Below are 12773 nucleotides of genomic sequence, written 5' to 3' on the forward strand. Positions count from 1 at the left end.
TCTCTGAACTCAATTGGTATAATTACTATTACAATAACCAAAATGACGTAGGTTTAAGCACATTTAGACATATTTTTTTCTATTTAAACATTATATAAAAAAATAAAATTCTAGCTGATATTGTTTTGAGCTGTGTTCATAATTCTTTGGCAGAGAGAAGATCAAACCAGTGTCAAAGTTTAAAATGAATTTTCTAACTATGATAGCAAAGAAAACGATGATGAAAGGTCACTTAAAAAAAAGTGACTATATGTTCGTATATATGTCTATCAAATATGTTATGAAAAGGTGTCATTCTCTCTAAAAGGCCAACCTCGTAATCTTACACACAAGCTTCGTACTTTGTTTAGTGTTGGGCCCATAGCCCTATGCAATATGAGTAACAATACTACTAACACACGTAAAACCATGAAAAAAATGGAAAGTTAAAAATGAAAAAGGGCAAAAAATAAAAAAAATAAAAAAAAATCAATGAAGCAAGTTAACTGGTAAGGTAAAAAAAATGAGTATGCAAGCACCCCTATTGAAAACCCAGTAGTAGATTTGGTGGTTACTTCTCCTTGACTACCTGTAATATGAATGCTCCATAGAGCAACCCGTATGGTTGTACGGTTGAACATCAATGAACAAAAATCCGATCCTAATTCTTGCTTCAAGTTTTGAGGTCGGGGAGCAATTGAAGGCTTTTATACGTACAGGTGTGCTATGACTTCCGTGAATATCTCCACAAGCAGGCTGCCAAGACTGTTCCACCAGCAATGGCTGCTAAAATCTGTGCTCCACATATTTCAAGGGAAAATTTCACTAGTTGATGAAAAATGTAGCGTGTGAAACGACATGCGCATGTGGTGTATAATCATCATACATTTTAAACCTCTCCCAGAAACATCTTTTAATAACAGAAATCAGGAATCAAGATATCCAAGTAATGATATTGTATTTTAATATATTCCACATACACAAAGTTCAGTAAAATGAGAAGATAACTGACCTTTGCATCTCTACTAGGAGCATTTTGCTTGAATAGTGATCTTAACAACTTAAACCGAGATGCTTGTGGCATAAGAATCACTACAGTGTACTGTTTTTTGCAAGGGTAAGGCAGAATCCTTCGTAATGCTGACTGCGCTGTTGAAGGTGTCAGAGTTTCTCTAACCCTAGATCGTCCTTCATCTTGAATCTGCACCAGATAAAGGTTCAAAACAAATAAATACTTGCTCTACTCTAATAAAGAGAAAGAAAATATGACTGACAATGACATGCTTTAGTTTCAGTATTGCAAAGGCAACACTGATGGTCACGCGCATGATATTCGAACAAATCATCTTCTCCATTTTCTTTAAAAATAATTTTAAATCCAAAGTACTTTTGAACTTTATGGCGAAAACCATTAATTGAATGTACGTAGTTACTTGTGGATATCTACTTTTTTATCCCTTAAGACTTCAGACAACATCCTTCAGATTTGATGACTTAAGAGACATGGAAAATAAAAATTTAAAGACATAAAACTCAGGTAACAGACAGGCAAACCACCTTGAAAGAAGTGCCAACATCACCGGAGTAGATCCTTGATTGGTAGCTTCTTAAAATTCTCTCCAGCCAGTAATAATTTTCCTGAGACAGTGAGTGATTGAAAATTAGAAGTCAGAATTCACTTAAATGGAAAAGGTGATACAAGTTAAAATCCTTGAAACTGACTAGCACAAAAAATTTAACCTGCAGTCCATTTTCATGGGCTCTCTGCTCGATTTCAAGCACAGTTGAAACATCCTGATCTGTAGGCCCTTCTTCTTGAAGATGTACCACTTCATCCAAAGCAAGATCAACCTGTTCCACAACTGAAACAGTGAGATGATGCCACTTAGCCACTACAATCAGGAAAGATATAAAAGGAAATACATACCAACTTTGAGGAGATTTCTGGATCACAAGAAAAGTTTATACTCACATCTCCACGAACATCACCAGTTCTAGAAGGTTTATTGCCACCAAGGAACACAGAAACACAAGCAGAATAGATCTGGAACATAAAGAGCAATTACAGAACAGTAGTCAAAGATTAATTAAACAGTTAAAGCGTAAATTTTAGGAGAAGTGCATACCTGCCCATGCTTGAAACGAAGAACCTGCACTATTTTTGTTTCAATAAGTTTGCTCAGGAAACCGACACAGTGAATCTCTTCTACCTGGCATTTTGGTTTCCAATAGCAAGGTGCATTAAAAAGAAAGAAAACGTCAGTCAAGATTCTCAATTATTCCTTTTCCAGATTTACAAGGGCCTATAACAAAAAAAGAAAAGCACACACCATTGTTCCATTCTTCAACACCACAGGAAAGCATAGCTGGACTGAACATTGAGCTTCTACCATGGGGCTGCGTACCACATCACTGCAATCACAACAAATGCATCAGAAAAATTATTGAATGCCAAATAGAAATTATATACTAGCCTACATCAAAAGCCAGCCAATATGCCATACATGAATGCAAAATTGTATGCGTACAACTACATGTTACAAAGAGTGCTAAAATTTTAACTCAAGGATAATCCATTAACAGCGGAACTGACTCCACCTAAATATTCTTGTCAAAACACCTTGACATTGTCTACCACCACCACCAGATACAGAGGTACCTACCGAATTATGGTTTTAGGAAATTTAAATGGTAATCCTTTGAGATCATCACGGTTGTAATGGAATATAGCTTCAGGAGACTTAGGTATTCCACCCTGAAAAGATAATTGCAACCTTTGTTAGCATAAATGAAAGATGAAAGCAAACATAGATACCTTAAAAGAACCTCATCCTACCAAATACTGCAATATTAGAGGAAGTGCAATTGTGGGATCAATATTCCCAGTTATGACAACTGTAAAAGTTGATGGGTCCTTAAAACAGCGATTGAAGTATTCACAAGCTTTTACTGGGTCAACTTTTCTGAGGTCACTTAGTCTAATAGGCTGCAAAATATGAAACCAAATAAAGTTAAAAGCAGGCACAACTGCCAGAAAACCTAAGAGATATTTAAGGCATGAGATCATACATACCCGGAAAAAATAAGAGTTTCCATAGTTGATCTCTTTCACCCGATTTGCAAATGCAGTGTAAGGATCCCTCTCTTGAGCACGAACTGCTTCTTCTGCCATTTGCATCACTATTTTGACTTCTTCTTCCCCGGGAATTACATTTGTTGTAAATAGTTGATAGACAAGCTGCCAGAACAGTTAAATAATTTACCTTTACAGTTAAGTTAGAAATGAAAAGCAAAAATACAATATTCAGCACATTTCATTTGGTAAAGCAGGGTTAGGATAGACATCTTTAGCAACCTCTTCCGATCCTTTGTTCTAAGCAGTACACAATGTACAAAAAGGAAAATTAAAAAAAAAAAAAACATTTCGAAGCCTAGTTTTAAAGCTATGGCTAGATGTCGAGAAAACAACATAGAAATTATGATTAGTTAAATCAAGTTGAGTGCTTCTAAGTTCTACAATCTCATTTGGGATTATAGTCACAAGAAAGTTATAAAAAGATGAACAAAACACTAACAATACTCAACAAGTTTACATTTAAAATTCCAGTGAACCAAACCTGCAAGGCAGTTTCCAAGTCTGAAGGTGAACAATCACCGGAGAAGGTCCTCATATAGGCCCCAAGCTTTGTACCAACTTCTACTCTCTTGCCAGCAAGCATCTCCATTAGCACTGATGGTTTATGACCAAATACACCAATTTCTCCAGCAATGGTTGATCCCATTGAACACGAAAAATACTCACTTTCAGGAAGTTCAGATAACCCCCCATATGAGAACCCTGTAAAAAGAACCTGTTGAATGGTGCATAAGAAGCATGTTTTTAACATTTATCAACTCTAGAAAGCATATTGTACCTTGAAACCAAATAAAGGACACATAAAGCTGTCTTAAGGCTAATTTTACTAGAATTATTCAAATATTGCCTCAGGCAAGTAACTGAACATCCATAGAGATGCTGCAATGGTCAAAGCAATTATACCTGGTCATCAAAAAAGTCTGTACACTTGTAGCAAACCCGCATTCCATTTGATAGAGTTAATTCAGTAGCTCCAATATTTGAGTACTCTATCTGCTCTACAATGTACCTGAAGTGAATAATTTAATTGACTTAGGAATAAATAACCAAAGAAGATAGTCAATCTTTTCATGAATGAGAGCATTTGAAACAGTTAAGAGTAATAATCTGAAGAGGGAAAATTGAGGTGCTGATAGAAACCAAAGCAATCCATCACATTCTATGATATGAAGTTATGTTATTCCTAATTCCTAGTAAGGTGCATTACATTTATGATTGACAAAATAAATTTAAAAGGGGGACACAAATAGGTAGCAAGGTAAAAATAGTTGCAAATATACAATACAAGGACATTATAAAGTAGAAAGGCCAAACTTTACCCTGGATCCGGTTTTATATTAACAATTTCTTCTGGAATGTACTCATCATCCCATGGGGCAATGCTACCTTCCTTCTCAAGATTATTGATCTTCAACACAACTTTTTTAAGGTCATCAACTGTAGCAGAAGCTTGAGGTTCAATTGTCTTTAGGACACAGCTGCATGATGTTTGTAACTTCTCTGCGTACTTGGACACTTCTGATGCAGATATATCTATGTAAAGGTAATGATGATTAGTGCAAAACATAACATCGAACCTGGTTCATCTCTGTATGTCTAGAAAAAGAAATGTTCACTCACAAGGCAGAATAGATTTTTGGAGTTGAGCTTCATACTCAATACCAATAACAGGTTCATTGTGGATAAAGTGCTGCAAAATGAAAATGATGAATATAAAGGATCTTTCTAGATTCACAAAACCTCAAGGTAGATAAATGGAAAGGATTCTAGCCACTCTAATAATATACCTGAATATATTCATCTCTTAAGCTAGTTGATTGCATTTGATCACGCTCCAAATAGGCAGATTCAATCTCTGACATCAACAAGGCTCGGACAACAGACACTTCACGCTCAGAGAACCCATGAAGTCGCACCCTTGCAACCTGAAGCACAATACATCAGCGAGACGATATGAATGAAAATTAAGGAAGCAGAAAGGAATACAAATGATTCGAGAGATCAAAAAAAGATAGCAAACCTCAATTAGCATCGATTCTAGGGCCTGCAATGTCCCTTTTTCCTTACAAGTGGAGCTCATAATGTAAGCCTTTAAGGGGCTAACAAGAGCATCTGAAGCAGCAGAGCATGAGAAGTAGGGTGGATCCTTTCTACGAGAGATTTTAAAGAACCTTTGATTCAGAGCATGTAGAAACATGGACTCTACAAGCATGTCCCTATAGTCTTTTACTGTGTTCAGCTCATCAGCTGGCATCTTATAGCTAATCATCACTGCAGACTTTTACAAGGCAATGACAAGAAAATGGAATTATGAATTGTAGATATCCAACAAAGCCATATGCTCAAATATGTTCAAGACTTGAAGTGTACTTACCCCAGCAGCTTCAGACTCCACAAAACACGAAAAGCGTGGATCCTCATGAGAAGGAACAGGAAATGACGGTATGATTGGAGGGTCAGGCCCAGAGTTTTTCCCCTCAAAATGAGTCCTTATCAACTCCACAACACTCTAGAGGAGAGAGAGAAACAAAGAGAGAAGTTGTTAAGCACTCTAGACTTGTAAGCAGACTAAGGTTATAACTCGGAGTAGAGTTTTCATGCAAACATAAACTAACCTCTGTATCAGGAAAATCTCCAACAGCTATCACTGCCATATTGTGCAGATGGTACCATTTTTTATAAAACTGCTTCACTGTTTCAGAAGACACAGTTCGAATTACTTTTTCCAATCCAATTGGTAGGCGCTCAGCATACTGCAAACAACCCAGCTTTAGATGTAATATAAAATGTACTACAACATAAGGTTAGGATTGGATAGCTAGTTAGACTCCCAACCAAAATACATTGATGATGTTACTTTGAAACTTTGAACTGCAAGCTTAATCTCAAGTCTCAACAGCAAGGAAGATGAAAGGAGTTCACTAAAGACTATGAATGGAACACTATTCTTATCCCCATTGCCTGCTGATATGATATTTGCTGAGCTCCATTATAAAAGTGAATACAAAAGTAGTGCTAATGATCAGACAAATAAATAGATCCCATCATAGCTATGAGTAGGCTAAAGATCTCCACTCTAAAGGCCTTATAAATCAATTAATTCAACAAATGATCTGTATATAAATGAGTGAGTAGTAGTACCTTAGAACCTTCCATCATCAGAGCCCAATGTGCATCCTGCATCCTTCCACTGGCATTTCTGTTTCCTCTATACTCCTCCATAACAGCCCCTCTTTCTTTTTCCAGATCATCTTTCGAGACTCGAATCTGCACAACCAATCAGTGGTAAAGAAACACACAAAAGAAGAATAAAAAAAAGCATCCAAATAGCAGGAAACGGGGTAGTAATATACCTCCGAACTGAATTCTGCCAATACCGAGATGGCCTGAGACAACAGCTCAGGCCTATCAATAGGAACAAACAACTCGTATACAGTATCATCGGCAGATGTGACCGCATTTTGACAAGCACCAAATTCAGCTCCAATACTTTCAAGAAACTTGACAATATCATGATTTGTGTACTTCTTAGTGGCGCTAAAAGCAAGGTGCTCAACTATGTGAGCAACTCCACGCTCACCTTCCTCTTCCAAAACTGAGCTGCATAAACGCCGTTAAAATTAAGTATTCTGTATAAAATATTTCCTACACGGTTCGGGCTTAAGCAAGAAAAAACTCTAAAAAAATCCCTAAAAAGGGCTAGGTCTTGCTAGGTGTTTGATTAAGTCAATAAATTCTTGAACGAAAAGCATGAAACGGAGGAGAGACTAACCCAACTTTAACAGCGAGAGCGAGAGCGGCTCTCAGTCGAGGCTTAGGATTAGAACGAACATAGTAAGTAAGTCCATTGTCGAGTCTGCCGTAGTCCACTCCGAAGGGTTGGTGTTGGAACTCTTGATCTAAGTCCACGTTTACCAGCTTCAAGGACCTGAAGCCGTGCTTCTTCGCGATCTGCGAGTTGTCGATTGGAAGCAAATCCATGTCTCTCGAAGGAAATTGGAGAATAAATGAATGGTTCGATGTTCCGTTTTCTTCAAATTGCTTTATTTATTTAAAAAAAATTGTTAACGGCAATCAGTTTTAGTAGTTGCAAAAATTTGTAATCCTGATCTGAGAAGGAAAAAATGTTCATTTTGAAGATGGGATTGGGCCTGCAACTGGAACTGGATCGTACTTTTTCTTTTTTTCTCGTCAATTGCGTGGAACCCACGTGAAATCTGAGGAGATTTTTCTAATTTTTTTGTTTGTAAACACTTTTCTTTTCGGGAACATTAGTATGTTTCGTACTTTAGCCCATATCCCCCATCTATTTTTTAATTAAATTTGAATATTTAAAACCGGAATTATTTAATCTTAAAAAGCGGCTAAAAGTGAATTGGACCACTTAACCAAAGGGCTAAGGACCCATCTTGGCATCTAGCTTTGCCCTTGATAAATATAGTAAACATTTGTGGATTTTGCTTTGGTGCTTGTCTTGTCTCTTTCTCGAGACATTTTGACTCTGGTATAAGCCCTGTTTGGACGTCGTTTAAGAAAGGAAAAGGAACAAAAGCAGTCCAAAGGCCCAAGAAAAGGATGAATGGAGTTTTTCATTATTTTGTGAGCATGGATGGCATTTTCCCTTCTTGTTGTATAATAAACCCTTTGTCCTCTCGCGCTTGGCTAATTTCTCAAGGGTTATGAAATTATATCTGGTTTAGAGCCTAATTTCTTTTATTCTTGACAAGTCACTTTGGTTATTGGTTATACGTGAGTTCCTGCCATGTTTACTCGTCTATTTCTTAGTTCATTTTCTCTTATTTTATTATTCTCTGTCTTGTACCTATCCTACTTACGAGACTCTAAAAAAAGAACAGATTTCAATTTTTTTATTATCAAAATATGTAGTATGATGGCATCCCCCTCCCCCCATCTATTTTCGGTAACTTTTCCTTTTCTGATAGCTAAAGGAAAGCTAAGCCCTAAAAGCAAAATTTAAAAATATCTGCAAATTTGCATTGAAGTAGTAAATGTTTGTAAAGCTGTAGGCAGAAAATTTGGACGAGAAAATAGACTTTTTTATTTCATTTCGAAAGAATATACAATACTTATGTTTCAAATTATTTTGTCAAAGCATGCATTTATTTTCTGAATGGGGAAATTCCCATTGTATGTATGATGGCAACTTTTCACATCCATTTTCAATGTTCGTGTTAGAAATTGCCACTTTAAAATTCATAAATAGTTGTGGGAATTTGCCATCATCCAGTGAGCACTTTTCCATTCAAAAAAGATTTCAAAGAATAGGGTTAATCTATTAAATGTAATAAAATTCAGAAATATATTAATAAAATAACAGGGCGTTTGGTCTAGTGGTATGATTCTCGCTTTGGGTGCGAGAGGTCCCGAGTTCGATTCTCGGAACGCCCCACTTTTTACTTAAGAGTTAACTTTTTTTATTTTCTTTAATTTTTTTATTTACTAATCCTTACTAATGCCATAAAATATAAGCTATTGAAACGAGAACATTTCGTTAGGGTTTCACTTTTTACTTAAGAGTTAACTTTTTTTATTTTCTTTAATTTTTTTATTTACTAATCCTTACTAATGCCATAAAATATAAGCCACTGAAACGAGAACATTTCGTTAGGGTTTAGCCGTGGCTAGAGAGAGAGATGGGAAGGAGGATACTGAACGATGCGTTAAGATCAATAGTGAATGCTGAGAGGAGGGGCAAGGCCACGGTGGAACTGAAACCAATCTCCAACGTCATATCCTCCTTTCTCAATATCATGAAATATCGAGGTCAGTTCCTTCCCTTTTTTTCTATTTTCTTTTGTTTAATTCATTGTCTGTGATTATGGATTTGTATTATTTAGTTCAATATGCATGGGTTTTTTCTTTAATTTAATTTGGTATTGATTAATCTCGAGAATTGGTTTGGTTGAAATGACCTAATTTTGATAGTTGTTATTTAAAACTGCAAACTCTTTTTGTGAATTCGAATATTGTTGTATCAGTGAATGCTTATGCTTATGTATGGCAAAGAGTTGAACTTCAATAAGCATATTCATTTAATTGGTTTATACACATTATTTGGATGTCTGATAAAGAATTTGAGTGTTGAAAGACATCGATTCATTTTTTAGACTAAACAAGTTATCATAATAACTGAAGATTAATCCTTTTCTTCACCTCAGTAAGCTTATCTTGTATGAAATTGGAGGGCAATGGGTATTTATTAATAAGATGCAGTGGTGATATGATAATAGTGCTTCTTCCTTTCTTATTCTGGTTTATTTTCACTTTTTCTTGATACTTAATTGTTTAGATTGATTTCTAGAATCCATGCTTCTATCTTCAGTTGCCTGGTTATTTTATCAATATGATGTGGAAGGAATTATGCAAAATTTCTTCCTTGTTTTGTCAACCGTAGTTTTTGTTTATTTGAAGCTTTGAAAACCATTAGGCATCATGCTCTTTTCGATGAATTAGTGCTGTTGTAATCTCATGAACTAAGTGGCTGCGAATCTAGTTGTCATGATATCTAGAGTTGTGGCTACTGCTACTTTTGAATCTATTGCTTCTTGCTGTGTTTTTGACTTCTTTGTAAATTGCATTTTGAAAGGATACATAAAGAACTTCGAAGTTCACGATCCACATAGAGTGGGCAGGATAACAGTTGACCTGCAAGGAAGGGTAAACGATTGCCGGGCACTCACTTACAGGCAGGACATCAAAGCAAAGGAAATCGAAAAATACAAAACACTTAAACTTCCAACTCATCAGGTTTGTTAAGAATCCATGTGTCTCTGGTGTTTCAATTATTCATTGCCAATTTAATGTAGAAAGTGCTCGATACAGAATGCAGATGCAGCAGCTATGTTTGTAGAATCTGCATGTCATACAAGGGTGAGATCTTCTAGTTTGATACTCACCTTGTTTATTTTCTTATTACGTGCAGTGGGGTTATGTTGTGATTTCAACTCCGGATGGTGTTTTGGATCATGAAGAAGCCATTCGAAGGAATGTAGGTGGGCAGGTTCTGGGTTATTTTCATTAGACTTGTTTATCTTTCTGATAGTTGTTTGAGCTCTGCTTTATCTGTGAACTTTCAATCAAATATCTATCTGAATTTGGTATCGTTTAAAACGGAATATTAGAATATATAACTTTTGGTTTGATGCCTGTATTTGTATTTGAGGATTAGAATTTTACAGTGTTTGCTCCATTGGTAGCCTGCTATCTAAGGTTTTTCACTTGAAATGTCATAAGCTCATTCACGTATATTCAGGCTTAAGCTGCCAATCCAATTTTAAGACGTTTGCATCTCCATAGTTTTTGCCTTCAAAGTGCTCCTTTTATCTTTGATCTAAAACATGGATTTTTATGCTTTGCATAATATGCTTCAGTGTTCACAAAAAATGCCCCAACTAGGAAGTAGGAACCCACAGGGCCATCAGCTTTTTAGCCTCCAAGTAAAGATAAGGGTTGAACCCGATCTAAAGCAGTAGTTTTGCTGATAACCCATAGTAGCAAATTGATGTCTGGTGCCATTTGGAATGACTGATATTACTCTCTTCACACATTCACATCCCGAGACACAGCCTGAGAAACTTATTCTGCTTTTTGTTTCTCCAATTTCAAAAGAGCTGTTTTATTGCATCAAAGAAGCTTATCAAAGCAAATAATATTTCAACTCTAGTTGGATAGGTAATATATTATACATCCCTGTAATGTTAAAAAAAAAATTTTCTGTATGAACATGCAAATTGAAAATAGTCGTAATAACATAAGACAGCACATTGGAAATTCAGAAACTACATATACATTAGCGATTCTGTCTGAGGTAATTTAAGTATGTGGTCAAGGTATCATAATCAGGAAGCTTAGGGTGAACATGAGTGGCACTCTCCTTCGATGATCCCTCAATTGATGTTTGAGCCTTCGAACTTTTGGCACTACCTGATGATATACTCTTCCGGACGGGAGAAGATACGTGTTCCTTTTCTTATGATTTCAAAGTTCCACCGACTGAAGATCTCTTGGTCTCTGAAACCAGCCTTGAAGTTGGTTGAGATGAAAACCGGGAATGCTGAAAACTTACTCGGTGATCTGAGTTCTTCTTCTGAGGCTGTCTTTGGTTTAGCTTCGTCAGCATCTGGGCTCTTTGAGATTAAACTCTTTTCCTCACCATTGTCAAGTGCTACTGCTGGCTCGGAGGAAACTGTAGTTCTGTGATCGGAACTTCTCCATAAATATGAAAGAGGAGCTTTCGTCCTTCGAGAAATTCTTGTGTTTGAATGCACCTTTAAACATGTTTTAGGAAGATCTTCATCAGAACCACTATTTCCAGAATGAAAATATGGGACAGGGGTCCTTAAGCTTGATCTTTTGTTGTATGAGCCTTTACTTTCTTCAAAGCTTGGAGTTTTGTTGTATTGATCATCAGTGCTACTAAAAGCCTGTTTTGGCAGTTCCTCCTGAGAATCATCGTCACTAGAGTGAACCTGAGTAACCAGTGCTCTGGTGCTGAGTATTCTACTTACTTCAGCATTCTCTTTCCTACCGTATGGCTTATGAATGTAAGATCCAGAACTAACTGAAGCTTTCACTGCCGTGGGAAAGGATGATTGCTTAATTCTAGTAGATGTATCATTGGCTGCTTCTTCAGAGGATAATGCATTGCCTACAGGAACTTTAGAATATGTTGGACGCCTATAACCCTTATTTCGAAAGCGACCTGTCAAATTTCCCAAGTTCAGTTCCTTACTTTCTTCCAGACTAGACTCATTAGAACGTTCAGTATCTTCCATGCCTTCAACCAACTGTGGATTGAGACTACTGTTTCCAGCCTCCTGGGAATCCATATTTTGTTTATGACTACCTATACCAGGAATGCTATTCCCAACGAACCTAGATTTGCCTATGTCCTCTTCACTCTCTGAACTACAGCCATAATCATCAAATGTTGCAGGCAAGTCATCCCCATGAGAAGGAACTGCAGAGCTAGTCGAACTTTCAAAGAAGGCAGATGCAGGCCACTCCTCTGAGAAAATATTGGATTTTGAAACGGACTTTTGAGCTGAATTGATATTCTGCTCAATGCTCAAAGAATTTGTACTTGTAAATGGATGACTAGGTAGTATCTGACCCGGAAAGAAAAGTCCATGTTCTATTCATGTACTTTAGGATCTTCCTCCAAACCAAAGTTGTCTTCATAAGTATCTGATCCATAATCATCAAAAACTGCCGAGGCGTTGACAAAAGAACCTGTTGTTTCTTCTGTGCCTCTTGGAAGGCTTGCTTCATCATTGAGATGAAATAAATCCTCACCAGAATCCATTCCAGACTTCTGACAGTTTATATTTGATAAAACATCATGATCATCATAAGAAGTCTTTCTATTATGCAGTTCATTCTCTTATCATTTTTGACTCCTGCCAATTTAGATTAGAGAGATCATCATGATCACCGGTAGATGTGTTTAATTGAGAAACAGACGAAGAATATCTTGATTGTTCCCCATCCCTGATGTCATGATGATCAACATTCTGAGGATTCTTAATATCATGCAGTTCATTCACAAATTGCTTCCCATTTCCACCTGAGTTTCTCTTCATGCTCACTTCAGCAAAATGCTCCATCTGCCTGTCTTAAGATTAGTTTGTTAGGGAAT

General features: G+C 36.6%; 2 protein-coding genes and 1 non-coding gene across 3 annotated transcripts; 2 read left to right on the forward strand and 1 right to left on the reverse strand.

Annotated features, from left to right (window-relative positions):
• Window positions 1-218: 218 nt before the first annotated feature.
• Window positions 219-7411, reverse strand: LOC108483929 (zinc protease PQQL-like). Its single transcript, XM_017787477.2, has 21 exons — window positions 6888-7411; window positions 6469-6715; window positions 6257-6382; window positions 5731-5868; window positions 5490-5624; window positions 5136-5393; window positions 4903-5040; window positions 4736-4805; window positions 4435-4648; window positions 4019-4124; window positions 3597-3830; window positions 3053-3217; window positions 2816-2965; window positions 2643-2734; window positions 2310-2391; window positions 2106-2189; window positions 1907-2023; window positions 1720-1830; window positions 1537-1617; window positions 992-1180; window positions 219-772 (listed from the first exon to the last, which is right to left on the reverse strand). The coding sequence occupies exons 1-21, from the start codon at window positions 7094-7096 to the stop codon at window positions 704-706; spliced, it is 3015 nt and encodes a 1004-aa protein (XP_017642966.1). The 5' UTR covers window positions 7097-7411; the 3' UTR covers window positions 219-703.
• A 1041-nt stretch (window positions 7412-8452) lies between these two features.
• TRNAP-UGG (transfer RNA proline (anticodon UGG)) lies at window positions 8453-8524 on the forward strand. Its single transcript has one exon. It is a non-coding gene; the product is annotated as a tRNA-Pro (tRNA).
• On the forward strand, window positions 8480-10360 carry LOC108484358 (40S ribosomal protein S15a-5). The gene is made up of 3 exons (XM_017788117.2): window positions 8480-8899; window positions 9723-9883; window positions 10059-10360. The coding sequence occupies exons 1-3, from the start codon at window positions 8770-8772 to the stop codon at window positions 10155-10157; spliced, it is 390 nt and encodes a 129-aa protein (XP_017643606.1). The 5' UTR covers window positions 8480-8769; the 3' UTR covers window positions 10158-10360.
• The last annotated feature ends 2413 nt before the right edge of the window (window positions 10361-12773 follow it).

This window comes from Gossypium arboreum, chromosome 5 (assembly GCF_025698485.1).
Source record: "Gossypium arboreum isolate Shixiya-1 chromosome 5, ASM2569848v2, whole genome shotgun sequence".
Taxonomy (NCBI): Eukaryota; Viridiplantae; Streptophyta; class Magnoliopsida; order Malvales; family Malvaceae; genus Gossypium; species Gossypium arboreum.